General features: G+C 45.3%; 1 protein-coding gene across 3 annotated transcripts; it reads right to left on the reverse strand.

The window, feature by feature from the left end:
* Positions 1–1,316: 1,316 nt before the first annotated feature.
* Positions 1,317–22,939, reverse strand: LOC121550967 (paxillin). 3 transcript variants are annotated; one of them, XM_041863438.2, is made up of 11 exons: positions 22,731–22,926; positions 7,709–7,917; positions 7,527–7,612; positions 7,267–7,406; positions 6,896–7,088; positions 6,524–6,638; positions 2,965–3,123; positions 2,657–2,830; positions 2,461–2,542; positions 2,224–2,372; positions 1,317–2,121 (listed from the first exon to the last, which is right to left on the reverse strand). In XM_041863438.2, the coding sequence occupies exons 1-11, from the start codon at positions 22,741–22,743 to the stop codon at positions 1,855–1,857; spliced, it is 1,587 nt and encodes a 528-aa protein (XP_041719372.1). In that variant the 5' UTR covers positions 22,744–22,926; the 3' UTR covers positions 1,317–1,854. The 3 variants fall into 3 exon arrangements, 2 of the variants coding, with proteins under 2 accessions (XP_041719372.1, XP_045082902.1); XR_006661978.1 differs by lacking the exons at positions 1,317–2,121; positions 2,224–2,372; positions 2,461–2,542; positions 2,657–2,830; positions 2,965–3,123 and adding exons at positions 3,560–3,647; positions 3,803–4,076; positions 5,112–6,374 and having other exon boundaries at positions 22,731–22,939; XM_045226967.1 differs by lacking the exons at positions 1,317–2,121; positions 2,224–2,372; positions 2,461–2,542; positions 2,657–2,830; positions 2,965–3,123 and adding exons at positions 3,595–4,076; positions 5,112–6,374 and having other exon boundaries at positions 22,731–22,939.
* Between the last annotated feature and the right edge of the window lie 2,030 nt (positions 22,940–24,969).

The following is a 24,969-nucleotide window of genomic DNA, read 5'->3' on the forward strand; positions in this document are numbered from 1 at the left end:
ACCGGTCTAATGTCCATTGCTCGTGTTTCTTGGCCCAAGCAGGCCTCTTCTTCTTATTATTGGTGTCCTTTAGTAGTGGTTTATTTGCAGCAATTCGACCATGAAGGCCTGATTCACACAGTCTCCTCTGAACAGTTGATGTTGAGATGTGTCTGTGACTTGAACTCTGAAGCATTTATTTGGGCTGCAATTTCTGAGACTGGTAACTAATGAACTTATCCTCTGCATCAGAGGTAACTCTGGGTCTTCCATTCCTATGGTGGTCCTCATGAGAGCCAGTTTCATCATAGCGCTTGATGGTTTTTACATTTACATTACATTTTAGTCATTTAGCAGACGCTCTTATCCAGAGCGACTTACAGTTAGTGAGTGCATCCATTATTTTTTTATTTTTCATACCCCCCGTGGGAATCGAACCCACAACCCTGGCGTTGCAAACGCCATGCTCTACATCCCTGCCGACCATTCCCTCCCCTACCCTGGACGACGCTGGGCCAACTGTGCGCCGCCCCATGGGTCTCCCGGTCGCGGCCGGCTACGACAGAGCCTGGATTCGAACCAGGATCTCTAGTGGCACAGCTAGCACTGCGATGCAGTGCCTTAGACCACTGCGGCGGCACTTGTAGAAACTATCAAAGTTCTTGAAATGTTCCTTATTGACTGACCTTCATGTGTTAAAAGTAATGATGGACTGTCATTTCTCTTTGCTTATTTGAGGTGTTCTTGCCATAATATGGACTTGTTTTTTTACCAAATAGGGCTATCTTCTGTATACCCCCCCTACCTTGTCGCAACATAACTGATTGGCTCAAACGCATTAAGAAGGAAAGAAATTCCACAAATTAACCTTTAAGAAGGCACACCTGTTAATTGAAATGCATTCCAGATGACTACCTAATGAAGCTGGTTGAGAGAATGCCAAGGGTGTGCAAAGCTGTCATCAAGGCAAAGGGTGGCTATTTGAAGAATCTCAAAATATATTTTGATTTGTTTAACACTTTTTTTGGTTACTACATGATTCCATATGTGTTATTTCATAGTTTTGATATCTTCACTATTATTCTACAATGTAGAAAATAGTAAAAATAAAGAAAACCCCTTGAATGAGTAGTTGTTCTAAAACGTTTGACCGGTAGTGTACATAAAATCAAAAGTGTAACATGTCAGCATTAGTATGTTTGTCAAAAACACCAAATGCTTGTGTGGAGGTGTTAATGATTGTGTGTCACAAGGCTGTGAAGGGGTCTGATGACACGACCGTGTCCTTCACAAGTACTAAAATAATGACTGACCCACAGCAGTTCTCCAGTCAACACTACAATTACATAATTTATCCATCTGTTCTCAGTTACTCGGACAGCAAAAGAAAAATGACCCAGGCCTTTTTTTTTTTTAAAAAGGCCTCCGCTGCAAAAAAACAAATAATAAACATTTTAAAAACACGACAGGTCAACTGCTCCCTGCTCTAATAACATGACACATTTCAAATGGTTTCAGAAGACACACTCAACCAGTGAGCAACAACCTCAAACACTATTCCATGTACGTATATTCCATGTGTTCAGCAAGCATTTACCCGGATTACAAAAGCAAAGCAAAACTACTTGGGTTTGAAATCATACGCTATTCTGAGCATCACAGAGAGAGCAGACCGGCCTAGACCTGATATGGATGTCCATTACACTTCAGGGGCTAATAGGAGAATGCTGGAACTACACACGTACACACCATCACACTTTCTAAAATGCACTCAATCTGATTCGCACACACTACCTGAGCTACACAGACACTTCCCCCATACACACACTTGTGAGCCACACACACACAAATCTCCAGGCATAGACAATCTACTCCTTAACTGAAGAGTTTCACAAAGCAGCCCTGGCAGTAGGGCTTGTCGTTCTGCTCCTTGAAGGTGCCCTTGTTGAGTTGCTTGAGGCAGAAGGCACAGACAAAGTGCTCCGGGTGGAACTTCTTGGCCATGGCCGTGATGCAGCGGCCCGTGATGGGCTTCTGGCAGCCAGAGCAGAGGGAACCACGGCGCTCGTGGTAGTGCACCTCACAGTAGGGCTGCCCATCATGCTCAAAGAAACTCCCATTCACAAATGGGGTGAAGCACTCCTGCATACACAAACAGAGGGGGTAATGAGTAAGTACACGAGTCAGGAATAATAACATCAACATGAATGCCCTTATATGAAGGGAAAAGGGCAGAATACAGACCCTGCAGACAAAGCACTCTGGATGCCAAAGGGAGTTCAGTGCAGAGATGTAGTTCTCCAGGATGGCTCGGGCACAGCCGCCACATTTAGGCGCAAACATGTCAAAGTAGTCCTTCCTACAGTACGCCTTCCCATCCTTCTCATGGAAGCCTTCATGAGACACATACAGATCATGAGTTCTGCATCTCACTCTAGAACTGGTCATTACAAGTGAGCTCCAAGAATTGGTCAAACTCACCCTCTGGGCCAAAGAATGATCCACACTGAGCACAGAAGAAGTGTTCAGGATGCCATGTCCTGTCCAACGCAGTCACAACTTTCTGTAGACATAATCATTGGAACAGTTACTCTCTGCTAGCTGCTATTGCGAGACTGTATCTGTGCACTGCCTTAGTTGTAATAAGTTATTTTTGTAGTATATGGTGTTTGCTTACATCCAGAATAGGTCCGTTGCAGTAGTGGCAGCGTGGGGAGAACAGGTTGTGGTAGTCCTTCTCGCAGTAGGGCGCTCCGTCACGCTCAAAGAAGTTCCTGGAGCCTATCTCCTCCTGACAGTGTGTGCACACAAAGTGCTCTGGGTGCCACGTGCGCCCCATGGCAGTTACCACCTGGACACACAGATCGACAGTATATGTAAATTAACCACGCTAACAAAGCTCAGCAATTAAATGTAACGTAATGAGAGACAATGGTCTTAGAAAGGTCACCAAAGCCTAATCTCAGGCCCACCCAATCCCCTCACCTGTCCCACGATGGGTTTACAGCAGGCCCCACACACTCCCTTGGCCACAGTCTGCACACCCAGTTTATGGAGGTCAGACTGCAGGCTGCCGAGCATGTTGTCCAGCTTGTTGACCTGCGTTGGGAGGCCTCCAGGGACACCTTTCCCCTGGGCCATGATCTGTCAAAAGATGGAGGGTGAGAGGAGAGTACGGACACCAGAGCATAGTGCATTCTCTCATACAAACAAATCTGCACAAATAACTAACTAAACAGTGGGTTTAATGAAGGAAACTGAAGCCAGTGAGAAAGAGATAAGGGGTTCTGTCACTTCAGAAATAGAAAGGTAGAGACGGAGAGCCATGCCTGCATCGGAGGTAATATTGGGTCGTATTCGGTTTGACAGCCAACGGACACCAGGGCTTTGGGGGGAGGTGGTGGTGGCGCAGGCTGCACCGGTGGAGGCGGCGCTGGGGCAGCGGGCTCTGGCTTGGGGGCAGGGGGCTGCTGTACTGGGACAGGTGGGGGTGGAGGTTGTACAAGCGGAGGTGGGGGAGGGATGGGTTCCTGGGGTGGAGGAGGTTGAGGAGGGGGGCAGGGGGGAGGGGTAGGAGGTAGGGGAGCAGAGGTCTGCTTCATAGGTGGGGGTGACTGGGGTGGGGAAATGACCCTCTGAGTTATAGGTGACTCTGGGGGAATAATGATCTGAGGAGAAGAAGAAGAAGACAGACAGGGACAACCAGAGAAAAGGAAAAGGTAAAGAACGGAAAGTGAAGTGAAATTTCAGAGTAAAAATTCATGAGAAATGTGCAATAGTATCTGGGATGGTGGGATCCTGTTATGATCGTATCCAGGCCAACCTTGTCCACCTCGTTCGCAGCCCCGTCACCACGGAAACGCTGTGGCTTGGACATGACGATGACACCCTCAGTGAGCCAATCGTCAGGCTGCTTACGCCGGCGGTCAGCCAATCGACCAATCCCCAGCTTCCCCTGCAGCTCCTCTATGAGGCGGTCCTGGGAGCTGCTCTTGTTGACAATGATGGGGCCCACCCGCCCCCTCCGGGGGTGAATCTCTCGGTACATGGGGTGCACGTTGGGGGTCTCCCTTGGTGCGCCTAATCACTGATTTAAGCTAGAAGGAGAACGAGCATCAGGAATCCACTGTGATCCAGTTACAATACCGCAGGCCAGGTGAGTGGTTCAGTTCAGAGGAAGCAGTCCATTCAGATGAAGCACCATTCCAGTTCACTCAAAGCCAAAGGCAGCCATCTCCTCAAGGGTGTGTAGCAGCAGTGGGTAAAGTCATGTCCAAAGGAACGTGTCAGTCACACTCATGCGGCCTTACGTGCTCAGACCCCATCCAACCTCCCACCCATGACACAGTCCCCATATGCTCCCTGACCATTTAGCAGAACATGGTTGTGCAAGATGGGGGCGTCATGCCACATTGGTACAACAAGTAAGGTAGTCATAGGATGTGGTCACAAATCTAATTGTTTGGTTTTAACAAAACATGCCAACAAAGGACACAGCCAGGCAGTGAACAATTAGCCACTCTGCAGAGGCAGCAAACATCCTGGTGTGCAGATTGTAATGACATTATCTCAACAACAACAAAGAATAACAGATGTTTTGGTATCAAAACGACCATCTTTCTGAGATTACAGAAATGTGTTATGCTATTGTATGAATAACATTTAACTCTGACCAGGGTTGGGGAGTAGCGAATTACATGGAATCGGATTAACTAGTCAGTTACATTATCAGCTAAAATATTGTAATCAGATTACAGATACTTTTAAAAAAACAATGTAACTTAAAAATTTTGAAAATACATTTGCAAAAACAATACATTGACACCTTTCTGTTTTCTCAATGACATTCAAGTCGGCATTGAAAAAAGGTGCTAGTTTAAGTTTCTTCCACCTGAGCAAGTCTGGAGACGACTATGATGACACACCAAATGTGTTTGATGGATCCTTTTAGTCTTCTAATGCCTCTTAAGGGCAAAGTAATCAAAAAGTATCAGATGACGTTACTGATTACAATTTTGGATAGGTAATTAGTAACTAATGGATTACATTTAGAAAGTAACCTACCCAACCCTGTTGTTTCTATGTGTGTTTGTACAGAGCAGAAAAGTGTGATGGCGAGGGCAGTCCCGTACATGTCCAGATGCCGAGACCCTGTCCACGGTGACATGCTGCAGCAGAGGCAGGTCCAGGGAAGCATCAGGAGTCCCAGGACAGGAGGAGCCATCCAGGGACTCATCCATCCAGCTGGCCTCAGTCATCGGGGTCATGCTCCCATCTGTATAAGGTCTCTCTGTATTAGGAGTCATACTACCATCCAGTCCATCTTGGAGACACATGTTCAGCTCCACATCAGCCCAGTCCATGAGCTCCCTGTGCCCATCTATGTGTCCACTCATTACTGACCCATCGCGGGTAATTGTCCCTTCATGGGTACTTGCCCCGTCCCGGGTACTCCCGGTGGTGTCCGGCTGCACCTCCCTTCTGGCTAAGGGCATGATGCACTCTTCATGCACCACCTCCCTCTTCAGCCAAGGTGCCTCCATAGGGACTCTATCATTCTCCATCTTGGTGAAACTCATGGCCAGCAGCTTATCCAGGACTTCATCCAGAGAGGGCTCAGCTACAGGGACTGGCTCCAGCACTCTCCTGGAGATCTTGGGGCTAGTGAGAGCTGGGGGAGAGGGAGCCTTGGGATACGTGACCAGAGATGGTGAGGGGGCTTTAGAAGAAGTGAGAGGAGTAGGGGACTTGGTGACAGAAGCTGAGAGAGGTAAAGGGGACTTGGAGTTAGAGAAAGGAACAGGACTAAGGCTCTTAGTAGTAGTTTGAGTAGATAAACTTAGATCCATGTCAGTTAGGGGACTGGGGCTTTTGGTAACAGAGAGAGTTATGCCACATTCTATAGAGGGACTAGGGAATTTTAAGGGGTTCTGGTCCAGGGTGGTGCTGGCTGAGGTGAGTGATGGTTTAGCAGCATTGGGAGGACTGGGGTATGTGCTAGGTGAAGGTTTGGAGTGGTTGAGGACTACCAAGGACTTCTGATGAGAGGACAGCATGGTGGGAGAGATGTCGATGAAGACTTCTGGTTCTGGGTCACTCTTTGCAAAGGACAGAGGGCTCTGGGAGGTTACAGTTGCTGGGGGAGGGTTTGATAATGAGGGATGTGGAGGGGACACTGCCCCCCTACCTTCCTCCTCTATGTGCAGCTCCCAGGCAGGCAGAGAGAAGAGAGGGGAGTCACAGGCAGGTTGGGAGGGGAGAAGGGGGGAGGGGGCAGCTGCAGCTGCAGCAGGGGAGGGGGTACGTGGATGGACCTTCAGAGTGCTGCTGGGGGAGGTTTCTGCCTGATCCAGCTGGGGATCAAAGTTCATAGACCCGAAGGAGCCAAGAACAGGCTAGAGGACAGGACAGGACAGGACAGGAGAGAGGAAAAGGACACCACAAGAGGAGGAAGATATTAAAGGGAAATAATCAGATCAGAAAATATAGGATTTTTTCATAAAAAGGACAAGCGTAAGTCCTGTCCACACACACTGCTGTGCACCTTGAAGTCGGACAGGGAGGCCATGAGCTCGTCAAGCTCGCGTGTAGCACAGGATGCTGAGATTCTGGCCTGCTGCTGAGAGGAGGAGTCCAACTCACTGTGAAGGACAGAGGGGCTGGGGATGCAGAATACACAAACAAAGCACATGATCACACACACAATCCAACCTGGACCCCCTGAAACAAGTCATTATTCATTCAATCATAGCACATGATCAGATAGAGCACCACAATCAAGGTTCAAATCAAAGCTACAGTAGATTATTAACATGATCTCATTGCTAGCTAGCATTATCCTATAATTCAAAGTGATGACAAACTCATCCTTGTCCATCTGTGACTCTTGAATAGGAGTAACTGCCAATATTCTTACCTGGGATTGGGTACAGAACCCTCCAGCTCATCCAGCAGACTCTCCACTGTGGGCCGGCCATCCTCCACCACCCTGGTCCCATTCTGTTTGGGCTTCTCCTGAACGGGAGGGCTCACCATGATGTCAGCGTGCCCCCCGTTCTGCTGCACATAGTTGGTAATGCTGCAGGATGGCAGGGGTGGGGCGGTTTCCTCTGTGGGTAGAGAGGACAGTGGGACATCGTTCATCATCACAGTAACATGCAGTAAACACATACTGCAAAGACAAGACCACCTATTGCACAGTTAAATGACAGAGAAGTGCCACTTTGGTAATATAAACACCAAAACCTAGTGAATATTTATGTAGGATGTGTTTCACTGTCTGTCTACCTGTGGTGGGGAAAGAGGGAGAGTTCTGCTGGACAGCATTGAGCTCCAGGAGCAGCCTGTCTAGCTCTGACAGGTTACTGCCTAGCATTGAGCTCATGGCAGCCGCAGATGGGTCAGCAGACTTCTGTTTGTTGGGGAAACTGAGAGACAATGGGTGTCAATTGTGGTCGAGTGTAAAAAACAGACAGAGTGAGACTGTCTAGTAGTCTCCCAGTGGGGGTCCCTTCAGAGGGATCTGTTCCTATGGCCCTTCTGCCTACCTGTAGACGTGGTCCTCTTCAATGTGGGACAGGGGCGGGCTGCTACTGCCCCTGGACCATGATCTCTTTGGAGCTGAACCCAAGGACTGCAGAGAAGAGAACATTCACTCAGTTTAGTAATGAAAATCCATTTAATGAATGATATGCGCAAGTGTGAGTAGTGGGTCTGATGTGTGACTGACCTGTTTGGAGGAGTGGAGGGAGTCAGGGGAGTCGATCACAGAACCATTCAGAGCCTCAGCAGAGGGAGGGGGCGGCACCGGGGGAGGGACTGACACATCCTGGTAAGAGTTTCCCCCAGTGGGGAAAGAGTAGGGCGTCTCCTCAGATAGGAACACAGGATGCTTGGAGATGTGGGATGTCGTGGATTCCAGGTCCGCCAACAAAGCGTCTGAGGAGGAAAGAGATGCTTCCATGGTTAGACACAGTTTAGAGCTCTTACACTCATTCATAAATATTAGACAGAAATACAAACCCCAATACTGCCATCGTGACATCAAAACAAAAATGTGTTTTGGAAGCACAAGGGAGGGCAGACTTTCGTTCAGCACTATTCTCTTTCCCCCTCTTTCTGGAGCAATCATTCACAGAAGATTAAGATGCAACAAGACTTTTCCTATGCTCAGTATGAATGAGAACAGTTTGCAGACGTAGTTATGTTGCCTCCATTATAATGTGAAAAATATTAAAAGCACGTAACGTGTAGGGCAGGGAATTGCCAGGGACCTCACGATACGATATTGTCACGATACGATATATATTGCGATTCGATACTGTGATTTTATTGTAATTTGATGTTCCAAACATATTGCATACGATACTTAGTGTACAAAACAGGACACCAGCTCTTTCCATGACATACACTGACCAGGTGAAAGCTATGATCCCTAATTGATGTCACTTGTTAAATCTACTTCAAATCAGTGTAGATGAAGGGGAGGAGACAAGTTAAAGAACGATTTTTAAGCCTAGAGACAATTGAGACATGGATTGTGTATGGGTACCATTCAGAGGGTGAATGGGCAAGATAAAAGATTGAAGTGCCTTTGAACGGGGTATGATTGTAGGTGCCAGGCGCACTGGTTTGTGTCAAGAACTGCAATGCTGCTGGGTTTTTCACACTCAACAGATTCCCATGTGTATCAAGAATGGTCCACCACCCAAAGGACATCCAGCCAACTTGACACAACTGTGGGACGCATTGGAGTCAACATGGGCCAGCATCCCTGTGGAACTCTTTCGACATCTTGTAGAGTCCATGCCCTGGCGAATTGTGCTATTCTGAGGGTAAAAAGGGGTGCAAATCAATATTAGGAAGGGGTTTCTACTGTATAGGTCCGCTGCAGAGGGACAAGACATTTACATTTTTGTCATTTAGCAGACGATCTTATCCAGAGCGACTTACAGTTAGTGCATTCATCTTAAGATAGCTACGTTATTGAGGAACATTTTTCTTTCTATGCCTGTGATATGTGGTTGTCCCACCTAGCTATCAGTAGAGCTAGAAGTCAAGGTGAGGAGGAGGATTATTTAAGATACTGTTTGAAGGTAGGGTTTCAGATGTTTTCAGAAGATTGGCAGGGACTCTGCTGTCCTAGTTTCAGGGGGAAGCTGGTTCCACCATTGGGGTACCAGGAAGAGAAGAGCTTGGACTGGGTTGAGCGGGAGCTGCCCTCCCGTAGGGGTGGGAGGGCCAAGAGACCTGAGGTGGCAGAACGGAGTGCTCAGGTTGGGGTGTAGGGTTTGAGCATAGCCTGAAGGTAGGGAGGGTCAGTTCCTCTTGCTACTCCGTAGGCAAGTACCATGGTGTTGTAGTGGATGCGAGCTTCGACTGGAAGCCAGTGGAGTGTGCGGAGGAGCGGGGTGACATGAACTTGGGAAGGTTGAAAACCAGGCGGGCTGCAGCGTTCTGGATAAATTGCAGGGGTTTTGACAAGAGTGCCATGAGAAAATGAGTTTATCAGTCAAAAGTACTGAAAACAAATTCACTTCCTATTTAAAAATAAGATGGAGAACAAGCTATGCACCAAAAATACTGGAGTTTTGGTGCAGGTACAGTGCAAAAATAATATTGCGATAGGCAAAACGATACATTGGTAAAATAATATCCCGATATGCACACTCTTGGCATTCTCTCAACCAGCTTCACCTGGAATGCTTTTCCAACAGTCTTTAAGGAGTTCCCACATATGCTGAGCACTTGTTGGCTGCTTTTCCTTCACTCTGCGGTCCGACTCATCCCAAACCATCACAATTGGGTTGAGTTCAGGGCATTGTGGAGGCCAGGTCATCTGATGCAGCACTCCATCACTCTCCTTCTTGGTAAAATAGCCCTTACACAGCCTGGAGGTGTGTTGGGTCATTGTCCTGTTGAAAAACAAATGATAGTCCCACTAAGCCCAAACCAGATGGGATGGCGTATCGCTGTAGAATGCTGTGGTAGCCATGCTGGTTAAGTGTGCCTTGAATTCTAAATAAATCACAGACAGTGTCACCAGCAAAGCACCCCCACACCATAACACCTCCTCCTCCATGCTTTACGGTGGGAAATACACATGCGGAGATCATCCGTTCACCCACACCACGTCTCACAAAGACATGGCGGTTTGGAACCAAAAATCTCAAATTTGGACTCCAGACCAAAGGACAAATTTCCACCGGTCGAATGTCCATTGCTCGTGTTTCTTGGCCCAAGCAGGTCTCTTCTTCTTATTGGTGTCCTTTAGTAGTGGTTTATTTGCAGCAATTTGACCATGAAGGCCTGATTCACACAGTCCCCTCTGAACAGTTGATGTTGAGATGTGTCTGTTCCTTGAACTCTGTGAAGCATTTATTTGGGCTGCAATTTGAGGCTGGTAACTCTAATGAACTCTGGGTCTTCCATTCCTGTGGTGGTCCTCATGAGAGCCAGTTTCATCATAGCGCTTGATGGTTTTTGCGACCACACTTGAAGAAACTTACAAAGTTCTTAATTTTACAGATTGACTGACCTTCATGTCTTAAAGTAATGATGGACTGTCGTTTCTCTTTGCTTATTTGAGCTGTTCTTGCCATAATATGGACTTGGTCTTTTACCAAATAGGGCTATCCTCTGTATACATTACATTTACATTTTAGTCATTTAGCAGACGCTCTTATCCAGAGCGACTTACAGTTAATGAGTGCATACATTTTCATACTGCCCCCCCCGTCACAACACAACTGATTGGCTCAAACGCATTAAGGAAATAAATTCCACAAATTAACAAGGCACACCTGTTAATTGAAATGCATTCCAGGTGACTACCTCATGAAGCTGGTTGAGAGAATGCCAAGAGTGTGCAAAGCTGTCATCAAGGCAAAGTGTGGCTATTTGAAGAATCTCAAATATAAAATATATTTTGATTTGTTTAACACTTTTTGGGTTACAACATGATTCCATGTGTTATTTCGTAGTTTTGATTTCTTCACTATTATTCTACAATGTAGAAAATAGTAAAAATAAAGAAAAACCCTGGAATGAGTATGTGTGTCCAAACTTTTGACTGGTACTGTATGTGTATGAGTCAGTGTCTCATTCCAACCGATCACTCAGCCTCCTCACTCCAAAAAAGGCCTGCTCCCCAGGGCCCCTCCACAGTAGTCCTGTCCTGCCCCAGCACCAGGAGCTAAGGTTAGGTCATCAGCATAGATCCACACAGACATACAAATCCCCAGTGTCATTTCTAAACCCACTACGCCTGGTTAACATTCCCACCTGAAACCCCTAACGTCTCTGTCCATCAATCTTTCTATTAGGCCCTAAAAATATATAGCTCCTGTCAGTAAGTACCTGGCTATCTGTCTTGGCTTGTCCATTGTTCCATCCGTCCATTTGTCAAGAAGATTTGTGTGAGCATGAGACAGACAGCATATCTCCTCCAGGGCTATCAAGTGTACAGTACAGCATTAGTGTTCCCTGGAACACCAGAACAAAAATAGACCCTGACATCACCCATTCCATCCATCCTCAGTCAGTCAAAAATGTTGCACATACTGGATGATGGCACAGGGAATCCTCAGTCTATTTGACGTAAATAAGCGTAAAACCTAGAGAACATTAATTGGTTTAAATAAGTTATCTGATAAATGGAAAGTCTAAGATCCCAACCTTACAACAACGTCATGAGGTGAACAACAATAGTCAAATTCATTTTTTGGTTCAAGTGGGCATCATACATACTCCCCCTAAGACTAGTCAAAAAGTCCATCTTAGGTCACACACAAAAAAATCTTCTTTGTAAGTCAAACAAAGCAAAATCACACATGCAAGAAACTAAGATGACATGAGGTTAACAGAGAATATTCAAATCTTTGCTGGGCAAAATGCCCCCTTACTATACTCACGACATGCCACCTGACGACCCAGTACCCTAGAGTATGTGAGTGCGTAACTGTGTATGCAAAACAGAGGGACTGAGACAGACAGAGGACTAGCTAATGTCCCATCTGCTGAGGGTGTGGTTTGGTGGCGGAGGAGGGGGGGGGGGAATCAGAAACAGACACAGGATATTATTACAATTCCTTACTCTAAGCATCTCCCTCCAACTCACCCCGGGGCTTCCTTTTTCTCTCATAAAAAAGGAAATAGTTGTCTACTTCTGTAAACTGACTGAAGTTTTTAGCTCTAGTTTTTAAAATTGCCAACAACATAAAAAAGGAACTAGTTGTCTACTTCTGTAAACTGACTGAAGTTTTTAGCTCTAGTTTTTAAAATTGCCATCAACTGGACATGTTGTCAATGACATCTCTATAGAGCCTTCACTTTATTTTAACCTACTCTCTACCACAACTTCCTTCCACAGTACTTCCCCCACTGTTCATTCAGACCGCAGAGACCCCAACCAGTAGGTTGAGTAGGTAGAGCATGGCGCTTGCAACACCAGGGTTGTGGGTTCGATTCCCACGGGGGGCCAGTATGAAAAATGTATACACTCACTAACTGTAAGTCGCTCTGGATAAGAGCGTCTGCTAAATGACTAACATTTTTTTTTTTTTTATAATGTTAAACCACATGGGAGAAAAACCTATTTAAAGCTGTGCTCTCAGCAAGTAAGTCTGCGCAAACGTACTGAACTATAACTACCAGCTCGAAATAAGCTGCACCTGGTGCTGACATGCTGACAAAGGTCTTAAAGTATACTTCGTCACTCTTACAATAAAGCCTAATGAAAATCACTATCCTCTCCCCAAATGGTCATTCATTTCTGAATATCTTACACGGTGTGGTTTCCCTTTAATAATAAATAATCATAAAAGTTATTACTGAAAGATTAAAATCACACATAGCTAGCTAGGTATGATATACAGTACACAGAATAACTTTGACCTTACGCATGGCAGTGCAGGCAAGCCTTACTTTGAGAGGAATGGACACACCGCCAAGTTCCTCAGTGTGTTGTCAGACTGGGATCTCTAGTCTATTCTCTGCTTAGTATGACTAGACTACCCCCCGCTGCTACTACATCTGTGACACTGGCCAACCCCTGTGGTACTGATCAGTTGGAGATTCAAGTTCAAATCTGATTAAGTGTTTTAATCAAGCCTTTAATGGATATTTGGGTAATTTATGGACTACTCTCAAGGGTGTAGCTAGCAAAAGCTGGTTCCCACTACCCACCTTCATTGTAAAGGGATAGTTCATTAAACTAAGAGCAATGAGTGGAGGACATTTAGTCATAGCTAGAGGTCTGCTGCAATACACATCTGTAGTGCTTCAGGCCAGGGCTACATTGAAATTCATGTTTATTGGAGTGTGCTGGTAGAAATGCCACTGGAATAAATTCATTAAATTTGTGTTGATTGTCCCTCCTGTGGAGGGCAGCATTGAGTCTGAAACGTTGATGACTGCAAAAGGGGTTGTGGCCTGAGTTGGTTTGGGGGGTGTTGTTTGCATTCTTAATGCAGCTAAGTACTGTAAGCCAAGTAACACATTAATCTTTGAGATGGGTAAAGTCCAATCCTTTCAGAGGAAATCCTGACTACTTCTGAGAAAAATGCAATTATGAGACCTTCATTCTGCCATTTGGGGATTCTAAGCAGGCCATTAGCAATAGAGATCAGGTCACCTGACTTTGTTTATTGCAGCTTCAATGACCTAAATAGATTAGCAATACATTCCTGTCGTGATTTCTGAAGATTCTTTCAATGAAAGGGTCTCACATAAAGTCATGATGTTCAAACATAAGCCAACAGCATGGTGTTGTGTGCATAGTGCATACTGTATGGGCATTCTTTGGGTGGTGGGTACGTGTACATTCTTGCCGCAGTCTGTAGCCCCCCTCCTCCTGCCCGTACCAAAGCCCTGTAGTCTTTATCTGATGGGCGGGAAGGTGCATTCCACACATTCCACTGTACGCCTCCGAGAGAGAAAGCAGTCAGGGAAACAGAGGAGGGTGGCAGAGGAGCTGGGGAGGCATGAGATGGAGGGCGAGAACGAAAGAGAGGGATGATTTGGTTTACACAAGTACTATAAAAACGTAATATGTAACCTACATGAAAGTAACAAATATGAAAAGAAAACGCAAAATACACTTAACAAAAATATAAATGCAACATGTAAAGTGTTGGTCCCATGTTTCATGAGCTGAAAAAAAAAAAAAGATCCCAGAAATATTCCATATGCACAAAAACCTTATTTCTCTCAAATGTTCTGCATACATTTGTTTACATCCCTGTTAGTGAGCATTTCTCCTTTGCCAAGATAATCCATCCACCTGACAGGTTTGGTATATCAACACACTGATTACACAGCATGATCATTACACAGGTGCATCTTGTGCTGGGGACAATAAAAGGCCACTCTAAAATGTGCAGTTGTGTCACACAACGCCACATGTTTTGAGAGCGTGCAATTGTAATGCCGACTGCAGGAAGGTCCACCAGAGCTGTTGCCAGATAATTGAATCTTAATTTCTCTACTATAAGCTGCCTCCAATGTAGTTTTAGAGAATTTGGCAGTACGTCCAACCATCCTAACAACTGCAGACCACATGTAACCACGCCAGCCCAGGACTTCCACATCCGGCTGTTGAAACTGTGGGTTTGCACAACCGAAGAATTTCTGCACAAACTGTCAGAAACCGAGCAGGTTGAGAGCTTCAAGTTCCTTGGTGTCCACATCACCAACAAACTATCATGGTCCAAACACACCAAGACAGTCGTGAAGAAGGTTACGACAAAGCCTATTCCCCCTCAGGAGACTGAAAAGATTTGGCATGGACCCTCAGATCCTCAAGATGTTCTACAGCTGCAGCATCGAGAGCATCCTGACTGGTCGCATCACCGCCTGGTATGGCAACTGCTCGGCCTCTGACCGCAAGGCACTACAGAGGGTAGTGCGTACGGCCCAGTACATCACTGGGGCCAAGCTTCCTGCTATCCAGGACCTCTATACCAGGCGGTGTCAGAGGAAGGCCCTAACAATTGCCAAAGACTCCAGCCACCCTAGTCATAGACTGTTCTCTCTGCTACCGCACGGCAAGCGGTACCGGAGCGCCAAGTCTAGGTCCAAAAGGCTTCTTAACAGCTTCTACCCCCAAGCCATAAGACTCCTGAACAGCTAATCAAATGGCTACCCGGACTATTTGCATTGCCGCCCCACCCCCTCTTTTTACGCTGCTGCTACGCTCTGTTTATTATCTATGCATAGTCACTTTAACTCTACCCACATGTACATATTACCTCAATTACCTCGACTAACCGGTGCCCCCGCACATTGACTCTGTACCGGTACCCCCTGTATATAGCCTCGCTACTGTTATTTTACTGCTGCTCTTTAATGATTTGTTATTTTCAGTCTTTTTTTTATCTATTTGTTTTACACTTATTTTTCTTAAAACTGCATTGTTGGTTAAGGGCTTGTGAATAAGCATTTCACTGCAAGGTCTACACCTGTTGATTTGATTTGAACACAATTGCATTTTATCAATGGCAATGTGAATGCACAGAGATACCGTGACGAGATCCTGAGGCCTATTGTCGTGCCATTCATCCGCCGCCATCACCTCATGTTTCAGCATGATAATGCACAGCCCCATGTCGCAAGGATCTGTACACAATTCCTGGAAGCTTAAAATGTCTCAGTTCTTCCATGGCCTGCATACTCACCAGACATGTCACCCGTTGAGCATGTTTGGGATGCTCTGGATCGACGTGTACGACAGCGTGTTCCAGTTCCTGCCAATATCTAGCAACTTCGCACAGCCATTGAAGAGGTGTGGGACATCATTCCACAGGCCACAATCAACAGCCTGATCAACTCTATGCGAAGGAGATGTGTCACGCTGCATGAGGCAAATGGTGGTCACACCAGATACTGACTGGTTTTCTGATCCAAGCCCCTACCTTTTTTAAAAAGCTATCTGTGACCTACAGAAGCATATCTGTATTCCCAGTCATGTGAAATCCATAGATTAGGGCCTAATTTATTTAAATTGACCGATTTCCTTATACGTAAAATATTAGAAATTGTTGCATTTATATTTTTGTTCAGTGTATAATGTTTTGTAATGCAGGATATGATTGGCCAGACAGAAACCATCATTTAATCAGTTGTACTACCACAAGGTCATTCCCAAAGCCAACACCTCCTTTGGCCGCCATTCCTTCCAGTTCTCTGCTGCCAATGACTGGAACGAATTGCAAAAATCTCTGAAGCTGGAGACTCTTATCGCCCTCACTAACTTTAAGCATCAGTTGTCAGAGCACCTTACCGATCACTGCACCTGTACACAGCCCATCTGAAATTAGCCCATCCAACTACCTCATCCCTATATTGTTATTTATTTTGCTATTTTGCACCCCAGTATCTCTATTTGCACATCATCTCTTGCACATCTAGCATTCCAGTGTTAATACTATTGTAATTATTTTGCACTATAGCCTATTTATTGCCTTACCGCCATAACTTGCTACATTTGCACACACTGTATATATATTTTCTGTTGTATTTTTGACTTTGTTTTGTTTTACCCCATATGTAACTCTGTGTTGTTTTTATCGCACTGCTTTGCTTTATCTTGGCCAGGTCGTAGTTGTAAATGAGAACTTGTTCTCAACTGGCTTACCTGGTTAAATAAAGGTGAAATAAAAAAATTTAAACAAATAAGAGAGGAAAGAAGAAAGTAAACAAAATCTGTCAGTTTAGTTTCAAACAATTTAAGTACTATGCTATAATTAGATAACAGGGCCAGATCAACAAAGTACAATATACTTGATTCCAGGATAAGAAAGATGTCAATGTTTTTATTACCCATGGCAGGCCCAGAGAGCCATGCTTCCCAGGCGGGCAGGCAGCAGGCAGCAGGCAGCCCGGGCTGGCCAGCTAATCTTTCCTACTAACACATTGGATACAGTGATGGGCCACCAGGGTCCACAGCTCACCTGTTTATAGCTGGGGCCAGAGAGCAGAGCTGGCCAGAGCCCCATGTAGAAAGAAACACTATCCCATCGGGCCTACCCAACATTATATTTATACCAATCAGGAGAGACCGGGGCCAGAGAGGGGTGGAGGGAGAGATACCAGAGAAGAATAGCAGGGAGGGAGGGTAGGGAGAAAGAGGGAGAGTACAGCACAGAGAGAGTAGAGTGAACAGTGAGCGTAAAGACATACTGAAGGGAGCAGGGACAGAGTGACAGAGTGGTGTGGTGTTTCAGAGAAAGACAGAAGGATCTTGAAGCATGGATCTTGAAGGATGGGGTCAATGGCTTCAAAATAAACATCACTAAAAATACCCGCCCAAGCAGCCCCATATCCGAAAGATGACACTCCCTGAAGAGAGTGCTGGACTAAAATAAAAGCGCTTCCCGACAAGTCAGTAAATCAAATGACAGGGGGAAGTCTAAAGACCATTCTGACACACAGACAGTCACACTTCGACTGTGAGGACAAACTCACACCAATAGATATGTGTGAGAGCGAGCGGCTACTGTGAATTTAGAGTGTGTTGGGGGAGGGGGTGTGAAAACCTCAAGTCTGGTTTCTCTTCTCCATGTTCAGCACTGAATCACACCAACCAACCTCCAAAAACAGCCAGCCATCTTCCATGCTCTGTGGCCCTGTGGAGACCTCCACAGAGCAGAGTGCCACAGCCACATTGCGCTCTTTGAACAACATGCCCTGGGGTGTCCCAGCCTGAGTAATGTGGGAAGAATCCAGCATGAACTCAGATTCCTGCTCCATTATTTCGACCCGTCAGGAAAATAATCAGCACTGTTCTCAGAGCCAAGAAACAAGGCCAGAGTGAGAGGGGAGAAGGGGGGTGACAGAGAGGGTGAGAGAGAGAGAGAAACAGTTTAGGAAATAAAGGCGAGAGAGGGGGGAGGACGACGACGACTGATTTTTATTGGTCAAAAACACCCCCATAACAGCGGTGGCAGAGCCTGTATCTCCTGCTGCGTTTCCTGAACCCTGAAAGCTGATTCTACTCATTGTTTTCTCCTCGGGATGTGAGGCAAGGTTCGTTGCCTAAGCGATGAGGTCAGCCATGCAGCTCCCCTCCCCAGACTCAGAACAGGATGGGTGTGGACGGAGCACAGAGAGCACAAGGACTGGACTAATTCACAGAGAGGACCATCCCTTCAGTTAAGAAGGCAGGCCCACTCAAACATACTGTAGTGGTATGCATACAGTCAGTAACACTACAGGTCCCTAGGGGTGATGACTAGCCTGGTAACACTTTCTCACTGCTGACATACTGAAATACATTAACTCATTAAGGATCAACTGCCAAAGTTGTAAGGACAGCTATGTGTCTAACTTAAAGTGTGGCTGGCAAACATCGTAAGCATTTAGGATCACCCCATTTAACATGCACCAAGTCCTCTCTTGAACCAGGGAATATGGTAATTTTTCTCCAAGGTAATCAACTAATGCAATCCACATCTCCTCAAAGAGGATCACTGTTCAACAGATTGCAATATTGCCTCTCCTATAATGTTGTCCTCTCAACCAGCTGCCTACCTATACACCACCCACACACTGCACTCTATCCTGATGACCGGTCATGACATAAACAAAGCCTGCTTCAGCCCACTGGGTCAGTCAGCCCATCTGTGTTTCCCCAGCTCGGAGAGTCTGAATTTCACAGGCTCCTGAGGAATTCACAGAGAGGAGACTTCACACTCCACACATCAAACACACTAGTAAGATAGTGCCAATCAGTGTCAGATGGCCTGTGTGGGTAAAGAGTCATCAGGGAGAAGGCTCAGTTGCACTGCAGCCACATCAGTAATGGTTCTGGGCCTGAGGCTGGGCACCACCTGATCCGAGCAGCGTAAGATGGGTCGGAGTCTCTGGAACATTCACAGGTCTCATCTAACCTAGGGTTACTCACATGGTACTACAGAATCCCCCTTGCGTTTTGGGAGTGTAGGAAATGGGGACATATCTAGTACACTGGGCCAAGTAGAAAGGAGAGGATGGGATGATTGGGTTACGCAGCACTAGGTCATCAGTCATCCCTGCAGAGACCAGGGAATTACTAGAAGGACGTACAGTGAGGGAAAAAAGTATTTGATCCCCTGCTGATTTTGTACGTTTGCCCACTAACAAAGAAATGATCAGTCTATAATTTTAATGGTAGGTTTATTTGAACAGTGAGAGACAGAATAACAACAACAAAAAAATCCAGAAAAACGCATATCAAAAATGTTATAAATTGATTTGCATTTTAATGAGGGAAATAAGTATTTGACCCCCTCTCAATCAGAAAGATTTTCTGGCTCCCAGGTGTCTTTTATACAGGTAACGAGCTGAGATTAGGAGCACACTCTTAAAGGGAGTGCTCCTAATCTCAGCTTGTTACCTGTATAGAAGACACCTGTCCACAAAAGTAATCAATCAATCAGATTCCAAACTCTCCACCATGGCCAAGACCAAAGAGCTCTCCAAGGATGTCAGGGACAAGATTGTAGACCTACACAAGGCTGGAATGGGCTACAAGACATTCGACAAGCAGCTTGGTGAGAAGGTGACAACAGTTGGTGAGATTATTCGCAAATGGAAGAAACACAAAAGAACTGTCAATCTCCCTCGGCCTGGGGCTCCATGCAAGATCTCACCTCGTGGAGTTACAATGATCACGAGAACGGTGAGGAATCTGCCCAGAACTACACGGGAGGATCTTGTCAATGATCTCAAGGCAGCTGGGACCATAGTCACCAAGAAAACAATTGGTAACACACTACGCCGTGAAGGACTGAAATCCTGCAGCGCCCACAAGGTCCCCCTGCTCAAGAAAGCACATATACAGGGCCGTCTGAAGTTTGCCAATGTACATCTGAATGATTCAGAGGAGAACTAGGTGAAAGTGTTGGTCAGATGAGACCAAAATCGAGCTCTTTGGCATCAACTCAACTCGCCATGTTTGGAGGAGGAGGAATGCTGCCTATGACCCCAAGAACACCATCCCCACCGTCAAACGGAGGTGGAAACATTATGCTTTGGGGGTGTTTTTCTGCTAAGGGGACAGGACAACTTCAGCGCATCAAAGGGACAATGGATGGGGCCATGTACCATCAAATCTTGGGTGAGAACCTCCTTCCCTCAGCCAGGGCATTGAAAATGGGTCGTGGATGGGTATTCCAGCATGACAATGACCCAAAACACACGGCCAAGGCAACAAAGGAGTGGCTCAAGAAGAAGCACATTAAGGTCCTGGAGTGGCCTAGCCAGTCTCCAGACCTTAATCCCATAGAAAATCTGTGGAGGGAACTGAAGGTTCGAGTTGCCAAACGTCAGGCTCGAAACCTTAATGACTTTGAGAAGATCTGCAAAGAGGAGTGGGACAAAATCCCTCCTGAGATGTGTGCAAACCTGGTGGCCAACTACAAGAAACGTCTGACCTCTGTGATTGCCAACAAGGGTTTTGCCACCAAGTACTAAGTCATGTTTTGCAGAGGGGTCAAATACTTATTTCCCTCATTAAAATGCAAATCAATTTATAACATTTTTGACATGCGTTTTTCTGGATTTTGTTGTTGTTATTCTGTCTCTCACTGTTCAAATAAACCTACCATTAAAATTATAGACTGATCATGTCTTTGTCAGTGGGCAAATGTACAAAATCAGCAGGGGATCAAATACTTTTTTCCCTCACTGTAGTAGGACTGACTGAGGGTACCTGTTTGTGAAGAGCCCTCTCTTGGAACTGAGTGGTGGGAGGAGGTGAGCCGTGACCCAGTGAGTATTTGGCCTTCGACCCTGACAAACAATGATGTTAGACATTCCACAGCAGCCTCTCCCCCTCCCTCAGGCCTGGCTTCCCGACTTAAGTGAGACGGCAGGCTCCCTCTCAGTTAACAATCAGTCCTTTCACTGGCCCAGAGCAGCTTTATCATCTAATGAGCCCTGGAGGTATTCTCAGATCAGGCCAAGCTCAAAATACGGCTCCTCATCCCTCCACTTAAACAATCCAAAAACACATCTTGCTGAAGCTCAACATAGGCAAATTCAAATAGCTACTGGGCTATTTAAAAAGAAGAAGAAGAAGAAGATTACATTATTGTCAATTTCCTTGGAGAGAATGAAAATACGTATCACTTGATGAGCTCAATCAACTGAGACGCTGACGCACACCCTGAGGAATTTAAAGCACAGGAGAGAGTCATGCTTTGGTTGCTGGCCTGCCTCTTGGCTACATGCCACCGCCCTTCTGTGTATGAAGATGAAAGCAATTGCATTTATTCAATAACACCCTTTCTAATCTGGGAAGGTTTAGTGAACTGATGAAATCTGTTTAAAAAAAATATATATATATATATACTTTTTTTGGAGTTCGAAGTGTAGTGCCAGAGGTCAAGGGCCGGTGAACTATAACAGTTGACTGGTCAGCTATCTTGTCACAGAAAATAGACTTTAGGATAAATGGTGGCATGGGGAGGTGGCCTATCAGCCAGCATTATCAACCAGAGGCTTGGTGCCTAAAATGCACTGATGCATGTAACCTTGGAATATGATCTGTGTGCAAGTATGAACGGTGCAGGTTGGTGTATAGCAGGTTCTGCCATTTGAGGTATGCCAGTTCCAGGTGTTTCTTTGTGTAAATATCTCTGGTGCATGCATATCTGTGTGAAAAAGTGCTCTATTCTTTTGAAGACCCATATTGCTCCAGGTCTGTAGGCGGCTACTCTAATGTCTGAGTATGTACTCTAAACATGATTAGGCCTTGGACAGGGGTCAAAAGGGTCATGAGACCCATAAATAAAAGAGATGTTAGGCCTACTACTACTTCCACCACAGAAGGACTACCACTACAAATAAGAGGTCAGAGACAACCAAATCTAAGTAGGAAGTAGGGTTCGTGCTAGCCGGGATCCTTGGGACATCATTCCCAAAACCAAGGTCCCCAGATAGCATGGACCATCTAAGTAGACACCCCCAACTATTATATAATAACTATTTAGTTTCATCTCTGGTATGCCATGAAAAGGTAGCAAGTCTGCTAATTTGAGCATTTAGGAGAGCTTCCATCCTGCCTGTCAAGAAGGCACAACCAATGCTTACACCTCTCAGCCTTTTTCTTCCCATATTTGACACACAAGAAATGACAATGGGCGTGATGATTAAAATTCAAAGGGATAGACATACACTATTTATCATGCCATTCCACATGCGTTTCTTCTATGGAGATGGTGTCGCCATTTAGAACGTTTGGATAAGTGTCATGACTAACACTGAACCTAAAGGCTATAGTGTGCACAGTGCAACTTTTGACAACTTCAAAAGCACCTGTATGAACTGTAATGAGACGAGATGTAGTAAAAAAACAAAACGCTGATATCTTTGAGGCCTATGAGCGTAAAGCCAATTAATATGGGTGGTGCGGGAACCTCACGTTTTTATGCTAACAAACAAACCGACAGACTTCTGCCAAAGTGTTTTCTAAAATAAAGCAAATCATTTACGCAGGAGTTGACCATTGTCATTGTCCCGTTCAAAGAAGGGAAACCTGACATAAAAAGTGGATAAACAAGGTTAAATTCGAAGCTATTGCATGTAGTTTAGTCTACACTTTTCTCCCTGTTGGGTCCAGATATTAAAACAAATCTCTGGCCGTCGATTAAACCAAGATCTTGAAGAAATCCCCGCAGCCTCGAAATACATGACTTTCTCTCCACCCATACTTTACGCTATGCTGAATAGAAAACGGCTGAGATTAGAAAAGGACACAGTATGACATTTACCTAAATCGTCCATAGTTCCAGCGTTGGCTTCACCAGTGAAAAGTTGTTCCTGTAAAGTTTTAACAATTTTTCGGTGTCCGTGGTTTCCTTTCAAAATCTCAACAGTTTACTGTGGTGAAGTTGCTTGTGAAGTGAAGTACGGTACAGTACCGCGCTGCGATGTGTACTTCACTGCGACGCGCATTTATATAGCCGCCCTAAGCAATAGCCGACATGAAAGTAGCCTAATTTAGCAGGCGTAAAAGAACCTGGGCAGTGTAAAGAACTTTGATAAAGGGCGGCCTCTAGCGAGTGATAACAAAATGTATACAAAATAGCCTACTGTATCAGACAGGCTGCCACAAAGAAACATTGTTATATGAAAACATTGTAACTGCGACTGATGAAGAAACACTGTTACACAAGTCAATACATAATTTACAGCAGCTACTCCTACCTATATTGTTATTATATGCATAGTAGCCTATTAATTGGACCTTACAAGGCAGCCAGAGGTAAATTCCACCTCAATAAAGCAAATTATTTTTATATTATTTTCTTCAGGTAGGCTTTTTTTCCCTCCAATTTGTGAAAAATATAATCCTAACACAAGTATGTGTAAGAAGTCTCTTGAGGAATGTTTCAGAGAGACTAAATCAGAAGAAGCCATGCAAAAGTTGAATAGCTTTAATGACACACAAGAGTCACCATATAAAATACACTTGTATTTCAATCATCAGCTGACAGAGGTTTCATAATGCACTGACTCACTGACCACATAGCCAAATGTAAATTGCATTTGGATTCCAGCAATTGCAAGAAATACATTTTTAATCATTCTCACTTCCCCATTGCAACTGCTGGGCCCTCTAGAGTGTGGTGCAGTCAGCCCAGCGAATCACCGGTGGCACACTGCCTGCCCTCCAGGACATCTACAGCACCCAGTGTCACAGGAAGGCGAAAACGATCATCAAGGACCTCAGCCACCTGAGCCACGGCCTGTTCTCCCATTACCCTCTAGAACAGAGATGTCAAACTCATTCCACGGAGGGCAGAGTGTCTGCAGGTTTCTGGTTTTTCCTTTCAATTAAGACCTAGACAACCAGGTGAAGGGAGTTCTTTACTAATTAGTGACCTTAATTCATCAATAAAGTACAAGGGTGGAGCGAAAACCCATAGACACTCGGCCCTCCGTAGAATGAGTTTGACTCGTGCTCTAGAAGGCGGAGACAGTACAGGTGCATCAAAGCTGGGACCGAGAGACTAAAAAACAGCTTCTATCTCCAGGCCATCAGACTGTTAAATAGCCATCACTAGCCGGCTATCACCCTGTACTCTACCCTGCACGTTAGAGACTGCTGCTCTATGTACATAGTCACTGAACACTGGTCACTTTAATGTTTACATACTGTTTTACCCACTTTATATGTATATTCTGTATTCTAGTCATGGCTCATCCTATATAACTACTGCTGTACACACCTTTCTATTCATATACTGTCTATACAAACCATTTACAGTTACAGCCAAATTTACAATGGCATCCTTACATTTTTCTTAAATAATTCTCTATTTCAGATCTGAACTATTCACTGGCCACTCCAGAACAGTCCAGCACCTCTTCTTGAACCATTTCTGGGTGCTTTTCGATGCGTTTTTGGGGTCGTTGTCCTGCTGGAAGACCCAGAACCTTCAATGCAGAGACAGCTTTTGGATGCTGGGTTTAACATTGGACTCTAAAACTAGTGGTCCTCTGTAGCTCAGCTGGTAGAGCACGGCGCTTGTAACGCCAAGGTAGTGGGTTCGATCCCCGGGACCACCCATACACAAAAATGTATGCACGCATGACTGTAAGTCGCTTTGGATAAAAGCGTCTGCTAAATGGCATATTATCTTATATTATAAAACACCTGATAATATGTTGATTTCATGATGCCTGCACGTTCAAGGCCTCCAGTACCCGAGGCAGCAAAGCAACCCCACAGCATTATCAAACCTCCATCATCTTTGTTTGTAGACAGTTATTTTCATTGAATGCTTCATTTGGTCATCAGTAAAAACACCACAGAACATTTCCCCCAGGATTTTGGCTTGTTTAGTTGGGTTTTGGAGAAGTTCCACCAGGCTTTCTTGTCTCTTTCAGCAGTCAGGTCTTCCTATATTTACCAACGACCAAATTAAGCATTCAAAGAAAATAACACCCTCCCTACAATCAAAATTGGGGGAGGTTCGATAATGCTGTGGGGTTGCTTTGCTGCCT

Source organism: Coregonus clupeaformis, chromosome 18 (genome assembly GCF_020615455.1).
Source record: "Coregonus clupeaformis isolate EN_2021a chromosome 18, ASM2061545v1, whole genome shotgun sequence".
Lineage (NCBI taxonomy): Eukaryota > Metazoa > Chordata > Actinopteri > Salmoniformes > Salmonidae > Coregonus > Coregonus clupeaformis.